Genomic DNA, 22,639 nt, shown 5'->3' with positions numbered 1-22,639 from the left:
CATAACGCCCCCTCATTAGCATATTTCCAAGATGGACGACAAGGATATGCCAAAATGAAGAATAGTGAACCTTGAACCCAAATAGAGGGGGATTGTTACAGTAAGAGTAATCAGATTTCGTATAATTCATATTGGTAAGAATCTGACATGGTTTGGTGTGTGTAAGATGTTTAATATAGCCATGTCCTTCCCAGAACATTTCCGTTTGACTTCGTTATGTGGAGTTCACTCAATACACACAACTGTCAAAGCAACTGTGATCTGTTTGTGTGTACAACATGGGCAAACTTGATTTGCTTCCTTCAATACGCAAAAATGAGATGATGATATTAGGCATGTGTGAAGATCTGCCTACTGCTTCGTATTCCGATATAATATCGTCTGAATCGGAAGATGCCATGAGGCTAGTTGATTGCCAAAACAATGTTGATGTTGACATTCTGAAATCGTCAGCTCGCCATTGTACCACCCATGAAGACAATGGTTGCGAAAGATTTTTACCAGACAACAACAGTTTGGGGGAATCCAACGGTAGTTGTAATTCAAAAGAGGAATGCAATGGATGTGATATAGACAAATATGATTATAAAAAGTCAAATAGCTCGTCGGATATTGAGAATATATCGTCACATTCAGGTGATCACTACCAATCTTATTGCGAGACTGGTTTAGATCCAGGAGTGAGACTTAAATCAGGTCTTGTGATAACACCAATCACACTTACTCAAGATGTTCCTCTTGATATTGAGGGGTCGAACAATCGTTTGTCTACAGTTCTGCAAAATATTCAATTACCACTTGTGTACATTCCTACAACTCGTCAGCTAGTCACGAACAGGAAAGGAGTAGAGAACAGTCCATTGGAATCCAGTTCAGCTGATCCACCTGAAGAATCAGCTGCAAGCAACTCCGGTGCTTTATCTGAACATGATAGTAATCAAAGCACATCTACTGAAACGATACTCAACATTGATGACATTGACCAAAACTCTGAGATATTTAAACAAACGAATATAGACACAGGAAGTTTAGGGGAAACTGATTCATTATTGAGATTAAAGGAGCCAGACCAGTTGACCTGTAGCAGTTTGGATCTGGAATCTGGAATTCACAGGGTCCATACTGGAGATTCTCTATTGCGGACATTTAATGATGCCTCCAGTCTTTCTAGTCTTAGTACTTGTACAGACTTTTCAGTATCAGCAGCCTCCATAGATGACGGCGAAGGAACAGGACTTTGCATAGACACTGGAGATGGAGGTTTTATGGAAATCAATCTCCATTCAAGAAATTCTTTTGAACGATGTAAAAATGGTTCTCAGGACAGTGGAATCGATGATAAGGGTTCCAAACCAAAGCGAAAAGGCATTTCTGGGTTTTTATCAAGGTAATTATTGCACCATTACTATATATATATATGATTAATATATTTTTCGCTCACCTGGCCTAAAGGACCGTCGAGCTAATAATTTTATATACCATTGGGTGGCGCCCGTCATCTGTCTGTCCATTAATCATGTAAAATTTCCTTCAAATGGCTAATTATAATAGTCAAAGAGTTCTGCAGGAATCATAACCAATTGAAATTTAGTCAGAAACATTCCTGTAAGAATGAGAACTGAATAATGGCTTTGTATAAAATATTGACTGAGCAGGAGATAGGATGGGGCTTAAAAGGTCTACAGGGCTCTGATGCATGAGGGGCCCGGCCAATAGGCCTTATATAGGGTGTACAGTACATCAATATTGTTTATGTTGTTTATTGGTCTCTATCCATTATCATAAAGCAACACATAAATGAGCAGAAATTCCTGGATAATAAACTTTAATAATCTAACAACCATCAATGTTCTAAACATTCTAAAAATCTTATGTATAAATTAATATATTAAAATTATACATGCAATATAATTCTTCTGTGTTTGTTCAGAGTAAACGTCCTACTCCCTCATCATAAGCTACAGAAATGTACAGACTTCTTACTTTGTGTTTTCTTTAGGGGTTTCATTATCAGGCAGTATCTGGCACTTTTTTGTTGGTTAAACCTGGCTGTACATGTGGTGCCAACTGATTTGGACTAAATTTCATTAGATAGCATAGAGAAAGTATATTAACATATAAACAATTCACAAAGGTAAATCTTTTAAAACCCTTAAGCCTATAGTATTAGTATATATGTAGATCGAGAGTTCTTCATGGATTGTAATCAAATTTGATCAGAAACATCCTTGGAAGAAGCTTAAGGGGAAAGTTTGTATAAAACCAGCTGTGGCCGGAGATGCAGGGTTCAATATTAATGTATATGGGTAAACAGATCTTTTTAATCGCTATTAGTCATAGAGTTGCATAGATTCATTTATTGTAATTAAATTGGTTCGAAACTGATATAAAATCAAATCTTGGGTCTGACCCTCTGGGGCAGGATATATAGAAAGGAGCCCGGCAAAATAATTATAATTATGAGAGATAAATCTTTCAAAGGTCCAGTACCTTCGAAACAAAAATTAAAAATTAATCTTTAATTTAAAAACAATAATAACACTGGAAAATATACCGTATTCGACCTAATTAGTGCCCATGTCCCTATAAATGCTCCTCCCCCTTTTTGAGGCCTCGATTTGATTTGCCCAGGCATAAAGAAAGACCAAAACTACACATAACTATAGATTTGCAATAATTATGTCTTATTAGCACCTTTTCAATTTTTTAAACACCCTGGACGCTTATTGGGTCGAATACGGTATGTCGATGGCCTAAGATGAGGTAATTACCAACACCAAACAAATGTAAGATTTCCTGTGTAATCTGTACATGTGTTAACAGTAAAGATTCATTTCTGGCACATGCAGTGATAATCAACTATTGAGGGGTAATTGGTAATCTGGTCCATTGAAGTCCTATATGTCATTTGGTGTTTCTGTTTTAAATCAATTGTTTTCTAAATTTATCATTAATCTTGCCTAATTAATATATATATATTCCATGTGTGTAGACATCCGGTAGCTCACATCTGGCTTCTGTCCGTCAACAATATATTAATTCACAAATTTTACTTCTGCTTAAAAACCACTGAATTTGTCTGACTATATTGGGGGCAGAGGGATTCATAATTGTGCAATTGATATGGCTCTCAGCCCCTCAAGCTTTCTGCCATTCCCCTAGCTACTAGCACTCACCCTTTCACCCTTTGCCTCTCTCTGGGGCCTGATGGGCCAAAAGGGGTCATTTGGCATATATACATACACATGTATTTCTATAAATGGCCTTTTCTCTAAAATGTCAATGGATATATTGCTTGTATATTTCAATTATATGAAGTATGAATTTCGATTTAAGGATTAAAAAAATGTACACACACATGTACATATATATATAGCTATATTATATAATATGACAGCTATATATATATCCAGACTTAGGTAGCCAGTGATACATTTGGCAGCCAGTGATACATTTGGCCATGTTAATATAAGCTTAAAAGCTACATAAGCTACTTTAACAGCTTCATGTTACAATGTAATTACATTAACGACAAATCTACATTATACATATGTATATATATATACACTGTTATGTCAGTCAGATTCCAAGTCAGATAATATGTGACTTTTAATTACTTTACCTCTGATCCACTTAGCCTCTTAAATGTAAGCTTATGAATTACTTATGTAAGTTTCAATTTCATTAAATTAATTTTACCAGACAACAAAAGAAAATCAATTATATTGAATTTTACAAATTCATCACATAACTTGCATGTATATAATATACTTAAACCTAGCTATTACCTCCGACAGAGCATAAATGATATTCCTCAGTTGAACAATAATTGGTGTTTGATCATGTATATATATGTCTAATTAACACAAAAAATAATATAAAATAATTTATTTCGCCTTTGGTGCATGCGCAATCAGTACTTCCTTCCATATAGAATATAGTGACACGGAATTTTTTCGGGATGCAATTAATTATTTTTCATATTTTTAACTTGAAGTAAAATTAGAAGCTCAAACTTTTCAATGGTGGTAATGGTGTAAAGTAAGTAACTTTTCAATCTAATTAAAATTCGATGTTCATTATCTACTCCGTATACTCCGTATGAACGTCATACGGGTATACGGAGTAGATAATGAAATCGAATTTTAATTAGATTGGTAACTTTTGTAACTGAAGAAAAATACTTAATCGTTTGCTCCTGTTTTTGATAGTGAAAAAAAAACCATTTGTCAGCGGTGGAGCATCTTTAAACCTAGCTATTATATTATGCATGGTTATATATATATATACTAGCTTCCTGTCTTAATTAGTGACCCCTTGTCATATCAAACTTAACTTTTACAGTTTATAGCTATATATATATTTAGGTCCTTTGAAAACTAGTCACATATAGACAATGGTGGTTTTTTAAAATTAGAAATGGTAGTTTGAATAAAAAAAAAAATCAAAATTTTTATCACAGTTGATATACAATTGTATATGGAAAAATCAAATCATAATTAATAGGATTATTTATTTCTAGTGTAGCTTAATTATATAAAAAGATGATTAATTAATAAATGTACCTTTCTGAAGCAAAGTCACAAATGTTTGAAAGTATTATATTTGAATAATTTATGTTTTACAAGTTACAGTTACTTTGATTTGGGAGAATAAATTTTAGGCTTTAATTGTCATTTGGATTTTTTCAAATCGTTCAGAAAAAAAAATCTTGTCTGTTCATAATCTTTCATTAGTGGCTTTGTGAATTGCAATTACCATAATTCTACCTCAGAAAAAACTATGTCTATACTGATATTTTTGCCCCCTTTTTTTCCAGAAATATATTTTCCAGGAAACCAAAAGAATTAGAACCTGAATCAGAACAACCGGGATGGAAGCTGTTTGGGAGGGTCACACCGAAACAGGTGCCAACCAAAGACCCCCAACAAATCTCACTCGAGTACAAACAACGAGAGAGTCTCACTTCAGGCAAGACATCCAAGAAACAGGACATCGAGGTCATGTCTACTACCGCACTGATACTCGAAAACAGGCCCATGTGAGTAAACACTAAATAGTGTAAACCAACTGTCATTCACATGTGATTTACTTTAGCAAATTTTACGATTGCAGTTTATTCGCGAAAGTTTATCTTCACTAAGAAATATTTGCAGCATTTATATTGAAAGAAATTTCCATTCAAATTTCAAATCCGCGATTGTTATTCTTTGCAAACTTGTTTTGAAATGGAAATAAAAAAAATTAGTAACCGTGAAAGAAAGTTGGATGGTTTATACATATCCTGTTAGTAAGCCAGAAGGAGGCCAGTACTGTTGATTCATTTATTTTCATTGTGGTCTATTTTCGTGGGAGACAAAATATTTTAATTGGTATTAATTTTTAGGAAGACATTATAAGGCATGGAACTTTTGGAATCAACGTTTTCTTTTTATGCTATGAGTAGGCAGTCTGTGACATTAATTTTTTTCTCTGCAGGTCATTTGGACTAGCAAACCCCAAAGTTTTACTAGTCCGAGTATTTAATCACTAGTTCAAATTAAATATACAGCCGTTTTGCTTCAGCACTTTAGTTATGATCAGTTTATAGTTTTGACCCAAATTACAGTGTGTATGCATTCCTGAACGCAAATTTTCATAAATTGATGAATCCAGACTGAAATGATCTCATACATAATACACTCAAAATGTGTTGAAAAAATGCAATTGACCACCGCTCTTGTCAATATAATATTTAACGATTTTAATCGGGTGGGGAGCCACTAGTCCAATCGGACTGGTTCTTTACAATTAGCACTAATCACTAGTTGTGGGCATCAGCTGAGTAGGTTCTGCTAAAGATGCTCCACCGCCGACAGAGCATAAATGGCATTCATCATTAGAACAATAATTGGTGTTTAATATTGTATATATATATATATATGTCTAATTAACACACAAAAAAATATAAGATAATTTGTTTTGCTTTTGGTGCATGAGCAATCAGTACGTCGTTCCATATAGGATAAAGTGCCACGGAATTTTTTCGGGATGCAATTAATTATTTTTTATATTTTCAACTTGAAGTAAAATTAGAAGCTCAAACTTTTCAATGGTGATAATGGTGTAAAGTAAGTAACTTTTGTAACTGAACAAAAATACTATATCGTCTGCTCCTGTTTTTTAATAGTGAAAAAATACCAATTGTCAGCCAATTGGCGGTGGAGCATCTTTAAAGGAATGATTAAAATTATGATCACAATCTAAAAATCTTTCTGTCCTGTATTTACACATGGATGTTCTCTACACAGGAACCTGCCTACCAAGGATCCAGAGGAGGCTGAGAGACACCGACAAGAGTATGAGAGCATGATTGAGGCAGCCAAGAAAAAAGGTAGCTTTATAAAACTGTAAACTAGGAAAGATATATACGGTGATGGCATTTTAGCTCACCTGTCATAAAATGTACATGAGCTAAAGCCATTGTACATTCCAGTAATTTATGTAGGATTTTGAAAGCGAGTTCAGAACACTAATTCTTAAATTTTGGTGAGTCCTCATAGTACAAAGAAATAAAGAGGGTTCTTAAAATTTTCATGAGTCTCACAGGACAATTATTCCGTATTTGCATATTACAGAGTTAATTATCTGCCCTTGCGGGTAGGTATTGATTGTGACGTCATGTATTTCGAGCTTAACGTCATACTTTTCGGAGAAAATGACATGAATTGCGTTCACAAAATAATGACGTAACAATCGATACCTACCCGCAAGGGAGCTAACTCTGTAATATGCGAATAGGGAATAGGTGAGTCCCATAATTCATGCATTCATTATTTGACCCAATAAGAGCCCTCCCTGCGGGCTTAGAAATTAAAAAAAAATATATGAGGGGGTGTTTGATGGGACTTAATTTGGACTACCAAAATGTATACAGCAGCACCTTGGTCGAGGATTATATGACATAGGTTTTGACAGAAAGAATTTTATTTGAGGTACTCTGACTTTCATATCTATCAAAAAGAACAAATACATGTATAAAGCTATGACTGTTTTTACCCAGAACAAAAAGATATGAAGAGGTACTCTGACTTTCATATCTATCAAAAAGAACAAATACATGTATAAAGCTATGGCTGTTTTTACCCAGAACAAAAAGATATGAAGCTGAAAAGGAAACAACAGATGCAGCAGATCAAACAAGAGGACCAATTATTAGCAGCAACCAAAAAATGGACCAACGAAATTCTCCCAAACTGGGACACAGCGTGAGTACCTCCATGAAAATGTAATGCCCGCCACCAAGAAATATTGAGGGGGAAGGCATTTCTAGTTTTGATAAATGTATACCGAGTAATTTACCTGGTGTACGGTGGACCAAATATAATCCAGACACTTGTGTTCCCAGCCAAACCATTTGGATGTCAAATTTTCTGGACTGCCTAATTCCGTCCGCTTAGTTAATAATCAAATCTGTTCCCTGAAATTTCTGTCGAAATTCTGAGTTTTCCAGACTGTCTGCGTCTGAATAATCGAGGGTTCACTGAATAACAGCTCACCTAAATATTCTCTTTAAAACAAAAAAAATATGTCTAAATTATGAGTATGAGAAAGTCTTTTCCAACATATGAAATTTCATTCAGTGTAACAAATATTTTTCTAAGTAATTTCTAAAAGCAACTTGGTTTTGATTTACAGGAAAGCTATGAAGAAAACCAGAGACCTGTGGTGGTTGGGTATTCCTCCGAGTGTCCGAGGCAAGGTTTGGAAACTGGCCATCGGCAATGACCTCAACCTTACACAGGGTAATTATTCAATCACAGAGATGAGGCAAGGCCTAGCACTAGAAACTGACTATGTACAGCAATCTAATTAGCATGAACTCTATAAAGAACTTAAACTAGTCAATTGTACCCAATTTTAAATTTATGTGTTCATTCATGTTAGGCCTTTTGTTTGACAATTTAAGCTCTATTAAATATGCAATGAAAAATGTGAAAATTCCCCCCAGTATCACATTTACTTGTCGATTCTGGTAAATTTATATTAGTTTTACATATATAGGCTGACTGTTAACTATCTAATAGGGCTAATATGCAAAACCATGGAATAGGGCTGTGAGCAGTTTCTATTGGACTTTTAGCCCACCATCATCAGACGGTCGGTTTATATTTGTATTGCATATATATATCGATTGACTGATTGTTGTAAATAGGGGCTTAAAGGCAGGAACATTGGTACCAGTATAACTGTGTTGAATTGATAGTTCTACACCTTCTTAAAGAAGCTTTTAATGTTGACAAGATGTAATATACAGGTGTAGAGTGTATCTGTCTCTTGTTTTCCAGAACTGTACGAGATTTGTGTGAGTAGGGCAGACGACAGGATCCGATTGATGCTGACGACCTCTGACCCTGGAGAGATTTATGGTACCTCTGAGAGTAAGTTTCACTTCAGCTAGATCTCTTATTTAACCCCCCTAACAACAAAGTTAAGTGCAGGGGGAGGAGGGGAGGTGTACTGTACTGGAATCGTCCGTCTGTCTGTCGATACAACTTTGTCTTGCGAACTCCTCCTAAACTACTTGACAGATTTTGATAAAATTTGGGACACAAAATGCTGACATACAGGGAAGTTGAGTAAACTATATAGGGTTCTGCAATGTCCCCTATTAATGGAGTTATTACTAAATTTGTTCAGCAGGTCGGAGGGGAGGGGGGTATTAGTCGTCTACGCTGGCGACATTTCTAGTTTATTTTGTTCATGCATAGAAGATAATATAGATATCCATACTAATTGTGTTCTTTTGTTTTGAAGATACATGCACTTTCTGGCCTGACACAGGTCTTCTGTGTCTGATGCAAAACAAACGATGTAAACTCCAATATGTAATTAACTCATTCACCCCTGAAAACATGTTTGAACTCTTCCAACTCAAATGAAGGAATAGTGCATTGTGAATTTTCAGGGATGAATTAGTTAATTCATGGGAGTCCCAGGAACTCCATGAAAAATATAGTAAAAATGATAATCATGTTCAAATAAAAATACTCCGAACAAGCAATTAAAATAGAACAGGGATGAAAATCTTCAGCAGATTGGCTGATTTCAGCCTTTTAGACTTTCAGAAAACAGTTACCAGGTACATGTAATTCCATTTATTTTTCTCCCAAAAAAGCAAATTTCAGCCTTTTTTAAGATTATCCATTTTCATCTCTGATATAAATAACAAAGATGAACAAATTATGGTATTGTTGGTAAATTAAATTTTGTGGAATCAAAATTCCAGAATTTGGCTTCATGGCTATATAAAATCCAATTTATAATTCTAAATATTCCACGGATTAAAATTTCGCGATCACATTGATGATCCACGAAAATAACCTTCCCCTGAAAATACCCGTCTGTACTGTATAAATCATATCTGAGCATAAGGTATCTTATGATTAGTAAAATTTATGATAATGGATTCCCAGCATGGGACGCCCAATTTTCCTACAGTGGAGTCTTAGGTACTCCTAAAGTCAAAACAGAAGGCAGACCTCTGTATGGATTCCACTACTAATTGTGTTCTGTTGTTTGTTTTTTCAGCCTCATCTGAACCTCCGTCCAGTAAAGAATCTAGCGTTGAACTGATCAAACTTGATGTATCAAGAACATTTCCTCAGCTTTGTATATTTCAAAAGGTAAAGTACACAAGATTTTCTTCATTTTAACTTGAAAAGGGAGCCAGAATAAACAAAGATAGAGATTTTTGTCATGTTAACTTGAAAAGAGATCGGAATAAACAAAACGAAAGCTATGTTGATGACCTGGAGTTATTTTTTCTGCAGTATAAATAAAATGACCTTGAGTTATTTTTTCTGCAGTATAAATAAAATGACTTTGAGTTATTTTTTCTGCTGTGTTAATGACCTTGAGTTGACCTGTATGAAATATGAATGACTTGAGTTATTTTTTCTGCTGTGTTAATGACCTTGAGTTGACCTGTATGAAATATGAATGACCTTGAGTTATTTTTTCTGCTGTGTTAATGACCTTGAGTTGATCTGTATGAAATATGAATGACTTTGAGTTATTCTTTCTGCTGTGTTAATGACCTTGAGTTGACCTGTATGAAATATGAATGACCTTGAGTTATTCTTTCTGCTGTGTTAATGACCTTGAGTTGACCTGTATGAAATATGAATGACCTTGAGTTATTCTTTCTGCTGTGTTAATGACCTTGAGTTGATCTGTATGAAATATGAATGACCTTGAGTTATTTTTTCTGCTGTGTTAATGACCTTGAGTTGATCTGTATGAAATATGAATGACCTTGAGTTATTCTTTCTGCTGTGTTAATGACCTTGAGTTGATCTGTATGAAATATGAATGACCTTGAGTTATTCTTTCTGCTGTGTTAATGACCTTGAGTTGATCTGTATGAAATATGAATGACCTTGAGTTATTCTTTCTGCTGTGTTAATGACCTTGAGTTGACCTGTATGAAGTATAAATGACCTTGAGTTATTTTTTTCTGCTGTGTTAATGACCTTGAGTTGACCTGTATGAAATATGAATGACCTTGAGTTATTCTTTCTGCTGTGTTAATGACCTTGAGTTGACCTGTATGAAATATGAATGACCTTGAGTTATTTTTTCTGTAGGGTGGACCCTATCATGACCTGTTACACAGTCTATTGGGTGCCTACGCTTGCTATCGGCCTGACGTTGGTTATGTAAGTATTATAGTCTCAAACTGATGTTTTAGCCAGTATTGACCAGTTCACTGGACTCGTGTAGATGTTGTATGTGAAGGCAAAATTTCAAAGTATCTGTGATGCAGTCTTGAAGTCACATATTCTAGAATGTTAAGATTTTGGCAAAATCAGACTCAAATAAACAATATTTGAAAATCTTTTCCAAATAACAGTTTAAAAATTTATTATCTCACGAATGCAGTAATTTTAAAAATTTCAGAATCATAGACTTTCATTCACAAACACACTAAGACACAAAAATGTATGTTATGTTATTATAGTGATCGATTATTTATTCATATACAAGGATACGCCTTCAGAAGCCTGAAAGGCTTAAATTGGAGTTTTCATAGCATGTTGTCCAGGGGAGATAACTCTCATTCACACTTGCTTTACAGGTACAGGGTATGTCTTTCATCGCAGCAGTGCTTTTACTCAACATGGACGTCGCTGATGCCTTTCTTGTATTTGCCAATCTCCTTAACCGCCCTTGTCAAGTGGCCTTCTTTAGGTTAGATGAGGATATGGTGTGTACATTAGTTATCATCATTAGTTAATAATTATCACAGTAATTCAATTTCCAGCCCACTTTTGTAAAATTTTGATACAATAATGAATTGAAACAGAAGACTGAAATGTAAAAAGACATTGTCTTCTGTAGGTTAGATTAGGAAATGGTGCATACTTTAGATAGCTTTCCAATCCACTTTGGTAAAGTTTTGATACAATAATGAACTACATAGCTGTTTTCTGGCAGTGTTGAGAATGATGTATGAAGTCACAGTGTACGGGTTGATAATCGTTGTATTAAAGCGTTGTATTTACATGTTTGTTGTAGATGAAGTCCTACTTTCAAACTTATGTTGATTTATTCCTTGAAAATATGCCTTCGCTGCACCAACATTTTATGAGGAACAGCGTGACTCCAGACTTATATATCATAGACTGGTAAGACCTTTGTTTGTTTATTTGATTCAATTAACGTCCTTTTAACAGCGAGGGTCGTGTAAGGACGGCCTCCCATGTATGCGGTGTGTTGCGTGTATGTTGTGCGAGGTGCGTGTTTTTGGAGACTCTGGTATATTTGTGTTGTGTCTTGTATACTGGAAGTCTTGCCCATGTTATAGTGCTATATCACTGAAGCATGCCGCCAAAGACACCAAGGCCATTTATTTTAGACTTATTTGTAATTGATTGATCATTGATAAGGTTGCCTTTAGTATGTGAAAAGTAGGCCTAACAATGTTTGTCTATAAAACCTTGTATGTAGGCCTAACAAAGTTTGTCTATAAATCCTTGAAAGTGAGTCTAACGATTTTTGTCACTAAATCCTTGTTAGTGAGCCTAACGATGTTTGTCTCTAAATCCTTGTAAGTCAGTCTAACAAAGTTTGTCTCAGATTTTGTAAGTAGCCCTAACAAAGTTTGTTTCTAAAACCTTGTATATAGCCCTAACAAAGTTTGTTTCTAAAACCGTGTATGTAGGCCTAACAAAGTTTGTCTCAGATCTTGTAAGTCATTCAAATAAAGTTTGTCTCAGATCTTGTATGTAGGCCTAACAAAGTTTGTCTCAGATCTTGTTTGTAGGCCTTACAAAGTTTGTCTCAGATCTTGTATGTAGGCCTAACAAAGTTTGTCTCAGATCTTGTATGTAGGCCTTACAAAGTTTGTCTCAGATCTTGTATGTAGGCCTAACAGAGTTTGTCTCAGATCTTGTATGTAGGCCTAACAAAGTTTGTCTCAGATCTTGTATGTAGGCCTAACAAAGTTTGTCTCAGATCTTGTATGTAGGCCTAACAGAGTTTGTCTCAGACCTTGTATGTAGGCCTAACAAAGGTTGTCTCAGCTCTTGTATGTAGGCCTAACAAAGTTTGTCTCAGATCTTGTATGTAGGCCTAAAAAAGTTTGTCTCAGATCTTGTATGTAAGCCTAACAAAGTTTGTCTCAGATCTTGTATGTAGGCCTAACAAAGTTTGTCTCAGATCTTGTATGTAAGCCTAACAAAGTTTGTCTCAGATCTTGTATGTAGGCCTAACAAAGTTTGTCTCAGACCTTGTATGTAGGCCTAACAAAGTTTGTCTCAGACCTTGTATGTAGGCCTAACAAAGTTTGTCTCAGACCTTGTATGTAGGCCTAACAAAGGTTGTCTCAGCTCTTGTATGTAGGCCTAACAAAGTTTGTCTCAGATCTTGTATGTAGGCCTTACAAAGTTTGTCCCAGACCTTGTATGTAGGCCTAACAAAGTTTGTCTCAGACCTTGTATGTAGGCCTAACAAAGTTTGTCCCAGACCTTGTATGTAGGCCATTAAAGTTTGTCTCAGACCTTGTATGTAGGCCTAACAAAGTTTGTCTCAGACCTTGTATGTAAGCCTAACAAAGTTTGCCTCAGACCTTGTATGTAGGCCTAACAAAGTTTGTCTCAGACCTTGTATGTAGGCCTAACAAAGGTTGTCTCAGCTCTTGTATGTAGGCCTAACAAAGTTTGTCTCAGATCTTGTTTGTAGGCCTTACAAACCTTGTATGTAGGCCATTAAAGTTTGTCTCAGACCTTGTATGTAGGCCTAACAAAGTTTGTCCCAGACCTTGTATGTAGGCCATTAAAGTTTGTCTCAGACCTTGTATGTAGGCCTAACAAAGTTTGTCTCAGACCTTGTATGTAGGCCTAACAAAGTTTGTCCCAGACCTTGTATGTAGGCCATTAAAGTTTGTCTCGGACCTTGTATGTAGGCCTTACAAAGTTTGTCTCAGACCTTGTATGTAGGCCATTAAAGTTTGTCTCAGACCTTGTATGTAAGCCTAACAAAGTTTGTCCCAGACCTTGTATATAGGCCATTAAAGTTTGTCTCAGACCTTGTATGTAGGCCTATCAAAGGTTGTCTCAGTAAGTTTGTATATGTAGTTTATAAAACCTATTAAGTAGGCCTTACAAAGTTTGTCTCAGACCTTGTATGTAGGCCAAACAAAGCCTTAGCTCAGATTTCGTATGTAGAGTTTAGGATATTATTATATACTGAGATCTGTATATTATTTGTTGTAGGATATTATTATATACTGAGATCTGTATATTATTTGTTGTATGATATTATTATATACTGAGATCTGTATATTATTTGTTGTATGATATTACTATATACTGAGATCTGTATATGATGTTTATTTGTTGTAGGATATTATTATATACTGAGATCTGTATATTATTTGTTGTAGGATATTATTGTATACCGAGATATGTATATCATTTGTTGTAAGACATGATTATATACTGAGATCTGTATATTATTTGTTGTATGATATTACTATATACTGAGATCTGTATATGATGTTTATTTGTTGTAGGATATTATTATATACGGATATCAGTATATTATTTGTTGTAGGGTATTATTATATACTGAGATCTGTATATGATGTTTATTTGTTGTAGGATATTATTATATACTGAGATCTGTATATTATTTGTTGTAGGATATTATTATATACTGAGATCTGTATATTATTTGTTGTAGGATATTATTATATACTGAGATCTGTATATTATTTGTTGTAGGATATTATTATATACTGAGATCTGTATATTATTTGTTGTAGGATATTATTATATGCAGAGATCTGTATATTATTTGTTGTAGGATATTATTATATACTGAGATCTGTATATTATTTGTTGTAAGATATTATTATATACTGAGATCTGTATATCATTTGTTGTAGGATATTATTATATACTGAGATCTGTATATTATTTGTTGTAGGATATTATTATATACTGAGATCTGTATATGATGTTTATTTGTTGTAGGGTATTATTATATACTGAGATCTGTATATGATGTTTATTTGTTGTAGGATATTATTATATACTGAGATCTGTATATTATTTGTTGTAGGATATTATTATATACAGAGATCTGTATATTATTTGTTGTAGGATATTACTATATACTGAGATCTGTATATTATTTTTTGTAGGATATTACTATATACTGAGATCTGTATATCATTTGTTGTAGGATATTATTATATACTGAGATCTGTATATTATTTGTTGTAGGATATTATTATATACTGAGATCTGTATATTATTTGTTGTAGGATATTATTATATACTGAGATCTGTATATTATTTGTTGTAGGATATTATTATATACTGAGATCTGTATATTATTTGTTGTATGATATTATTATATACTGAGATCTGTATATTATTTGCTGTAGGATATTATTATATACAAATGTACTGAGATCTGTATATTATTTGTTGTAGGATATTATCATATACTGAGATCTGTATATTATTTGTTGTAGGATATTATTATATACTGAGATCTGTATATTATTTGTTGTAGGATATTATTATATACTGAGATCTGTATATTATTTGTTGTAGGATATTATTATATACTGAGATCTGTATATTATTTGTTGTAGGATATTATTATATACAGAGATCTGTATATTATTTGCTGTAGGATATTATTATATACAAATGTACTGAGATCTGTATATTATTTGTTGTAAGACATGATTATATACTGAGATCTGTATATTATTTGTTGTAGGATATTATTATATACGGATATCAGTATATTATTTGTTATAGGGTATTATTATATACTGAGATCTGTATATGATGTTTATTTGTTGTAGGATATTATTATATACTGAGATCTGTATATTATTTGTTGTAGGATATTATTATATACTGAGATCTGTATATTATTTGTTGTAGGATATTATTATATACTGAGATCTGTATATTATTTGTTGTAGGATATTATTATATACAGAGATCTGTATATTATTTGTTGTAGGATATTATTATATACTGAGATCTGTATATTATTTGTTGTAGGATATTATTATATACTGAGATCTGTATATTATTTGTTGTAGGATATTATTATATACTGAGATCTGTATATTATTTGTTGTAAGATATTATTATATACTGAGATCTGTATATTATTTGTTGTAGGATATTATTATATACAGAGATCTGTATATTATTTGCTCTAGGATATTATTATATACAAATGTACTGAGATCTGTATATTATTTGTTGTAGGATATTATTATATACGGAGATCTGTATATTATTTGTTGTAAGACATGATTATATACTGAGATCTGTATATTATTTGTTGTAGGATATTATTATATACTGAGATCTGTATATTATTTGTTGTAGGATATTATTATATACTGAGATCTGTATATTATTTGTTGTAGGATATTATTATATACTGAGATCTGTATATTATTTGTTGTAAGATATTATTATATACTGAGATCTGTATATTATTTGTTGTAGGATATTATTATATACTGAGATCTGTATATTATTTGTTGTAAGATATTATTATATACTGAGATCTGTATATTATTTGTTGTAAGATATAATTATATACTGAGATCTGTATATTATTTGTTGTAGGATATTATCATATACTGAGATCTGTATATTATTTGTTGTAGGATATAATTATATACTGAGATCTGTATATTATTTGTTGTAAGATATTATTATATACTGAGATCTGTATATTATTTGTTGTAAGATATTATTATATACTGAGATCTGTATATTATTTGTTGTAGGATATTATTATATACGGAGATCTGTATATTATTTGTTGTAGGGTATTATTATATACCGAGATCTGTATATGATGTTTATTTGTTGTAGGATATTATTATATACTGAGATCTGTATATTATTTGTTGTAGGATATTATTATATACAGAGATCTGTATATTGTTTGTTGTAGGATATTATTATATACAGAGATCTGTATATTATTTGTTGTAAGATATTATTATATACTGAGATCTGTATATTATTTGTTGAAGGGTATTATTATATACTGAGATCTGTATATGATGTTTATTTGTTGTAGGATATTATTATATACTGAGATCTGTATATTATTTGTTGTAAGATATTATTATATACTGAGATCTGTATATTATTTGTTTTAGGATATTATTGTATACCGAGATCTGTATATTTTTTTTGTTGTAGGATATTATTATATACAGAGATCTGTATATTATTTGTTGTAGATATTATTATATACGAGATCTGTTATTATTTTTTGTAGATATTATTATATACTGAGATCTGTATATATTATTTTTTGTAGGATATTATTATATACTGAGATCTGTATATTATTTGTTGTAGGTATTATTATATACAGAGATCTGTATATTATTTGTTGTAAGACATGATTATATACTGAGATCTGTATATTATTTGTTGTAGGATATTATTATATACGGAGATCTGTATATTATTTGTTGTAGTGTATTATTATATACCGAGATCTGTATATGATGTTTATTTGTTGTAGGATATTATTATATACTGAGATCTGTATATGATGTTTATTTGTTGTAGGATATTATTATATACTGAGATCTGTATATGATGTTTATTTGTTGTAGGGTATTATTATATACTGAGATCTGTATATTATTTGTTGTAGGATATTTACACTGTTCAGTAAGTCACTACCACTAGACGTTGCCTGTCGAGTGTGGGACATGTTCTGTCGTGATGGTGAAGAGTTCCTGTTCAGGACAGCACTAGGTAATGTTAGAATCGAAAACTCTGTTCTATCTCGCAGTGATTGAGAGCAAAATCACAAGCTATGTAATGTCATGTGATTCAGTGTTTTCAGCTCAACTGGCCAAAGTGCTACAGAGCAAAAAGTATAAAGCAGGATTCCTGTTTTCAATGCAAATTGAAATACCCTAAAATAACCTGAGCCTAACTTTTACAGATAATTATATAGAATGAAATTTATGATTACACGATTTCTTTGTTGCTCTTCTACTTCTTCAAACTTTTCAATCTATAAGCTGGAAGTTTTTCTGAGTCCATTTATAAGTTGGAAGATCTTCTGAGATGACTTCTCTTCTTAGAAGAGGCAAATCAAGTTGAGCTCGTTATTTTCACAAGTTGGCTGATAGTTCACATGAGATGTCTCCAAATGTACAATCTGCAAGTAATATTTAGTAAATTACTGTAGCATAAAGTAAAACTACTAACACACTGGAGCTGTGCTTATTTTATACAAGATAATAATTATTTAAGGATAAAAGAAAGTATATCACTTATTTAAAGAAATTTTGAAAAACAATGATTGAAATACACTGTATATCAAAGAAATATATGATTATTATTTACAGGGATTCTGAAGATGTTCGAGGACATCCTACTCACACACGACTTTATCCACTGTGTACAGTTTCTCACCAAACTGCCAGACACGCTGTGTGCCGACACGCTGTTCAGAAATATAGACTCGATCCGAATGAATGTAGACAAGAAACGATTCACACAGATATTGGCCGGGAATAAAGAAGTGAAGGATAATACATGATCTCAGATACTCAGTCTGGTACTGGTTCTGTCAGAGCGTTGGATTAACTCATTCACCCCTCAAAATCTATAATGAACTGGTCCACCCTTTGCATTAGAAGAGCTCAAATGTGTTTTCAGGGGTGTTTGAGTTAATTGTTGTTGATTTGGAAGGATGTTTGAGCATTTTGAATGTTTTTGAGCATTTTGAATGGAGAAAATGACATTTTTATCGCAAGAATGTTGTATGAATTTTTAATCTTTGAAAGTGTCAAATAGAAATGTGTATGTTACAGATCTGTAATATGAGATTATAAATTGAAATATTAGAGGAAACATATCATGTATACATATGGTAACTAAAAAGTCCTTTCAATGTACCAAACCAGGTGTAAAACTAGGAATTGTTATTTGGTGCACGCTTTACCAGGGAAAACCATTCCAGTAGTCTTTTGTGTATAATCATCACACATTCGTCATACAACAGAGCAAGTAGCAATCTTTAATGTGGTGTGTATATGTGGTTAATGATTTTGTTTTATCATCGGGCCCAAAGAGTCCAGACGAGAAAGAATCAACAAGCTTCGTCCCTTGTCATCTGCCTAGTCTTAGAATTATTCTGTTGTGATTTTATCATCTTTTTATATACTAGGTCCTGAGCCATTAAATGTCAGAACACTATCCCTATATAAACTCTGGGAGATCAGGGGGAATGGAAGTTTATCCATTTTCCATTTACCTTCCACCTAGCCGGCCTAGGTTTGATCCCCGGAACAGACATGAAAAGGTCAAGGGTCATGTGATGTTTTCCCCAGGCACTCCTGTTTCACCTCATTGTAAGATCCCTCTCATGCTAACAACCTGATCGAATGTGATTTATATGAATTTATTTATCAATCGATGTAAAATAGATTAAGTTTTTGTGTTTAGATAAATTGCTGGAAGTGCACATGCTCTGGCTGTACATTTCTCACCTTATATTTAAGGATTAACTTGAATAGATTTTTTATGTTATGGAGATATAACACAAAAATCTGAATATACTCTAAATAAACCGCCAAGCAGTTTATGATGAGAGTACAGTCAGATTTTTGTGTTATGTCTCCATAACAAAAAAAAATCTATTCAAATTAATCCATATAATTCAATTCATTACAGATAATCTCTTCAATATTCAAAATTCATTTTGGGACTCTTTTGTCTATGAAATCATTATGCCGTCATCTCAGCCAATCAGATGCAACGTTACAAACGGCGACACCATTTTTTCCTTTATGGGCTGATAAAATAAATTTTTTAAGCCAATGAAAATGCTCGTAACAAGCAAAATTGAATTATATATATATATATATAGAGGGATGCTTTTCTGACATTTAATACCTCAAGTTCTATAAAGAAGATTAAATGGCAGAATAATTCAGACTATCATCAATTATGCTCAGTCTGCTATTTGCCGTCCATAGATTTTTCATACAGTATTTCAAATTTATCTTTAAGAGTCACTAGTTGTATTTTACGCTCAAACTTTACTGGAATGTCCTAGAGATGATCCTAACGAATTGTTCTTATTTATCGGAATGGTCCACAATCAAAGACGATTCCTACTGATATCATGGTAAGAACCACATATTGAGAAATGCTTATGACTAAGTTACAAGGATATTTGACATGCGGCCTTTAGCTTGCTGGGATGAGGGACTGTTAAGTTGTTTTTTTTTCAAATAAATGACTGAAACTTTCATAAAAGGTCACAAAATTCAAATATGTCAAAATCTATTAACAACTTCTTTACCCAACCAGGACACCTGGAAATCTGATCTCTCATATGTCACATAATTGTTCTGAACATGGTTATAAAATAATGCTTGAAATATAGAATAGCGGCTGAGCAATTAATATTGGCTTATTTGGTCTATGTTTACAAATACTGATTCAAACTTTGCACACTAGTGGGTTTAGCCTAAATTTTCTCAAATGAACACGAGATGGAGATGATCCCAATTCAATGATGACCACGCAGGTGCTGTCTGTAAGTCTTTTGAAGTTGCATAGACTTCAGCTCAAACTTGCCACAAAATGGTTCTAACCAGTGAGTGTTTTGTTGTTATTTTGTTCAAGTTCCTCTAAGGAACTAGTGCTGTCGTGAAAGATTTTGTGTTTTAGAATTGGGCTTTGCTGGGGTAGTCAGATGTTCACTTTGACCTCCTGCAGGAGGTATTAAATATTGGTCTTTTATTTATTTATTTTTATGTATGAGGTACATGTATATAAATTCTGTTCATCATTATGTATCAGGTATATTTATATACAGTTCATCATTTTGTATGAGGTATAGATATGTACAGTACATCATTTTGAATGAGGTACAGATATGTACAGTACATCATTTTGAATGAGGTACATGTATATACAGTACATGTACATCATTTTGAGGTATATACAATTCATCAGTTTGAATGAAGTATATATACAGTTCATCATTTTGTATGAGGTATAGATATGTACAGTACATCATTTTGAATGAGGTACATGTTCATGTATATACAGTACATGTACATCATTCTGAGGTATATACAATTCATCTGTTTGAATGAAGTATATATACAGTTCATCATTTTGTATGTACTTTTTATTATGTATTCAGTTTTCATTTTGAAATTCACACCTATTTACATGCATATTTCTGTGTGTAAGCCATTGTATTATTACTGGTACCGTTTCCGGAAAGAAGTTAACGTAGTCAATTTCAATTTGTATTAAATGCAAACACTGGCGATTTAAACACTTTCATACAACGATACATTGAATACCAGAATACATATACTCGGGTATGTGTATTTTGAAGAAAGTATTTTTATATGGAAGGGCTCATGGAAATAAAGCTATTTACAGGGTCCATGATGAATTGCCATATGTCTGTTGTAATTTGTTCCACCGATCAGAAATCTTATAAAATTCAGGTTTTTCATTTCTACCAGTGTAGTAACCCGTTATTGACCCAAAGATTTATGATTGATAGATAAATATTTATTTTGCTCTGAGACATGTTTAGGTAAATTTTATTGTTCTTAATATGTCGTTCAATATCAAATGGTCCTGGGTAAATAAATCAGTCGGGGACTTGGTCGGGATGAGAAGTTCAATATCTTCACATTGCAGACATTTGTTTCTAGGGTCATGGAGTTCAATATCTTAAATTACGGAAGCTTATAACTCTGGCACTGTATATGTCAACGATAGAATGTAAGAAATTGAGGAAACAAGACGGAACAAAAAATGCCTCCTTAGTGGGTAATACTCAAATGCAATTTATACCCTGAATAAATGTTATATAATTTTATCTTTGCATGTGGTGTATATACCTAGTTCATTTTGCATGAAAAGGACATTGAAGATATTTAATGATTTGATGAGTATATTACCACATTCTGTACACCATAATTGTTTTCCAATAGTAAATATATTAGATGAAATATTTTGCAGTAGGAAAAAACCTTACATTATCCCTAACTATTTGTATTTTTTGGATTTTGACTGTTCCCATACCAGATTTTCAATTATATATTCATTGTTTCATAAGAAGTAGATATAATTTTCTCCCACATTTCACTGTGAATAAAGTGAGAATATATAATCCAACATGAGTTTGGCGTGTAGTCAAGAATTAAATATTTAGACCCTCTTAATGAAAGATTTTGCCTGTTTAACTGTTTGATCAGTCAAAGTCTTTCTCTTTGATCATGTCAATATCAGTGATATTTTTAGCTCACTTGGACGGTGATGTGGTGTCCATCGTCCATCAACATTCGCTGTAATGACCATACCATAGATTTTCTTAAATGAATGACCTTTGACCTTGGTTCAAGGGTATGTATATCTAAAATATTTATATATAATTACTTAATGAAATGTTACTGATTGGTCTGTAGCATTAGAAGTCACCTGGTTACAGGTGAGTGATTCCAGCCCAATGTTTTAAGAAATTTAATTGAATGTTTTGTGTTAAATATATGGCATGCTCACGACCATAGGGACCTGGCACAAAAAATTTTAACCAACAGTATACATATATATATATCATAGTATCTAATATATATGTGTATACTGGTGGTTAAAAATTTCCGTGCCAGGTCCCTGTGCTCACGACTGTAACATTCATTACTGATGAAGCTGGGCTTCGCTGGTCTACAGAAATCTCCACGGTTTTCACCTCCAATTGATTGATGTCCTTGTGAGAGTTATCTGCCCTTCTTTTTTTGGGGGTTGAAATTCTGATATTACACTTTCAACCAATAACAGTGAGATCATCGCGCGTATCTCATGTCTGGGTATCATGCAATATTAAAATACTCACACAATTGACCTTGTAAAAGTCCATTGAAAGAGAAATTATATTAAATATGTAATGAAGCCCAAGTGTGTTGTTGTGTTTTAACTTTTCATTGAAATTTCAATGTCAACAAGACAAAGTTACCAAAGTATCTGGTGAATACATTATGAGGCAAATTAATTTTAACAAATATGGTAAGCCTTTCATATCAGTATGCTACACG

General features: G+C 33.0%; 1 protein-coding gene across 2 annotated transcripts; it reads left to right on the top strand.

The window, feature by feature from the left end:
- The first annotated feature begins 33 nt into the window (after positions 1-33).
- LOC138335534 (TBC1 domain family member 12-like) lies at positions 34-22,497 on the top strand. Of its 2 annotated transcripts, XR_011210297.1 has the most exons (13): positions 34-1,387; positions 4,820-5,041; positions 6,291-6,373; positions 7,130-7,247; positions 7,678-7,784; positions 8,328-8,420; positions 9,571-9,665; positions 10,629-10,700; positions 11,120-11,248; positions 11,560-11,669; positions 17,209-17,312; positions 17,915-20,449; positions 20,484-22,497. XR_011210297.1 is itself a non-coding variant. In XM_069284668.1 (12 exons), the coding sequence occupies exons 1-12, from the start codon at positions 279-281 to the stop codon at positions 18,106-18,108; spliced, it is 2,436 nt and encodes an 811-aa protein (XP_069140769.1). In that variant the 5' UTR covers positions 34-278; the 3' UTR covers positions 18,109-22,497. The 2 variants fall into 2 exon arrangements, 1 of the variants encoding a protein (XP_069140769.1); XM_069284668.1 differs by having other exon boundaries at positions 17,915-22,497.
- Positions 22,498-22,639: the final 142 nt, after the last annotated feature.

Source organism: Argopecten irradians, chromosome 11 (assembly GCF_041381155.1).
Source record: "Argopecten irradians isolate NY chromosome 11, Ai_NY, whole genome shotgun sequence".
Classification (NCBI taxonomy): domain Eukaryota; kingdom Metazoa; phylum Mollusca; class Bivalvia; order Pectinida; family Pectinidae; genus Argopecten; species Argopecten irradians.
Note: the sequence above shows the minus strand (reverse complement) of the source record. Positions and strands in the feature narration are given on the sequence as shown.

Excerpts from the sequence above, each read along its gene's own strand:
- LOC138335534 (XM_069284668.1), top strand. The coding sequence starts at position 279 with ATGGGCAAACTTGATTTGCTTCCTTCAATACGCAAAAATGAGATGATG. Across the intron at positions 5,042-6,290 it reads ATACTCGAAAACAGGCCCAT|GAACCTGCCTACCAAGGATC; the intron begins GTGAGTAAACAC and ends TTCTCTACACAG. Across the intron at positions 10,701-11,119 it reads ATCGGCCTGACGTTGGTTAT|GTACAGGGTATGTCTTTCAT; the intron begins GTAAGTATTATA and ends CTTGCTTTACAG.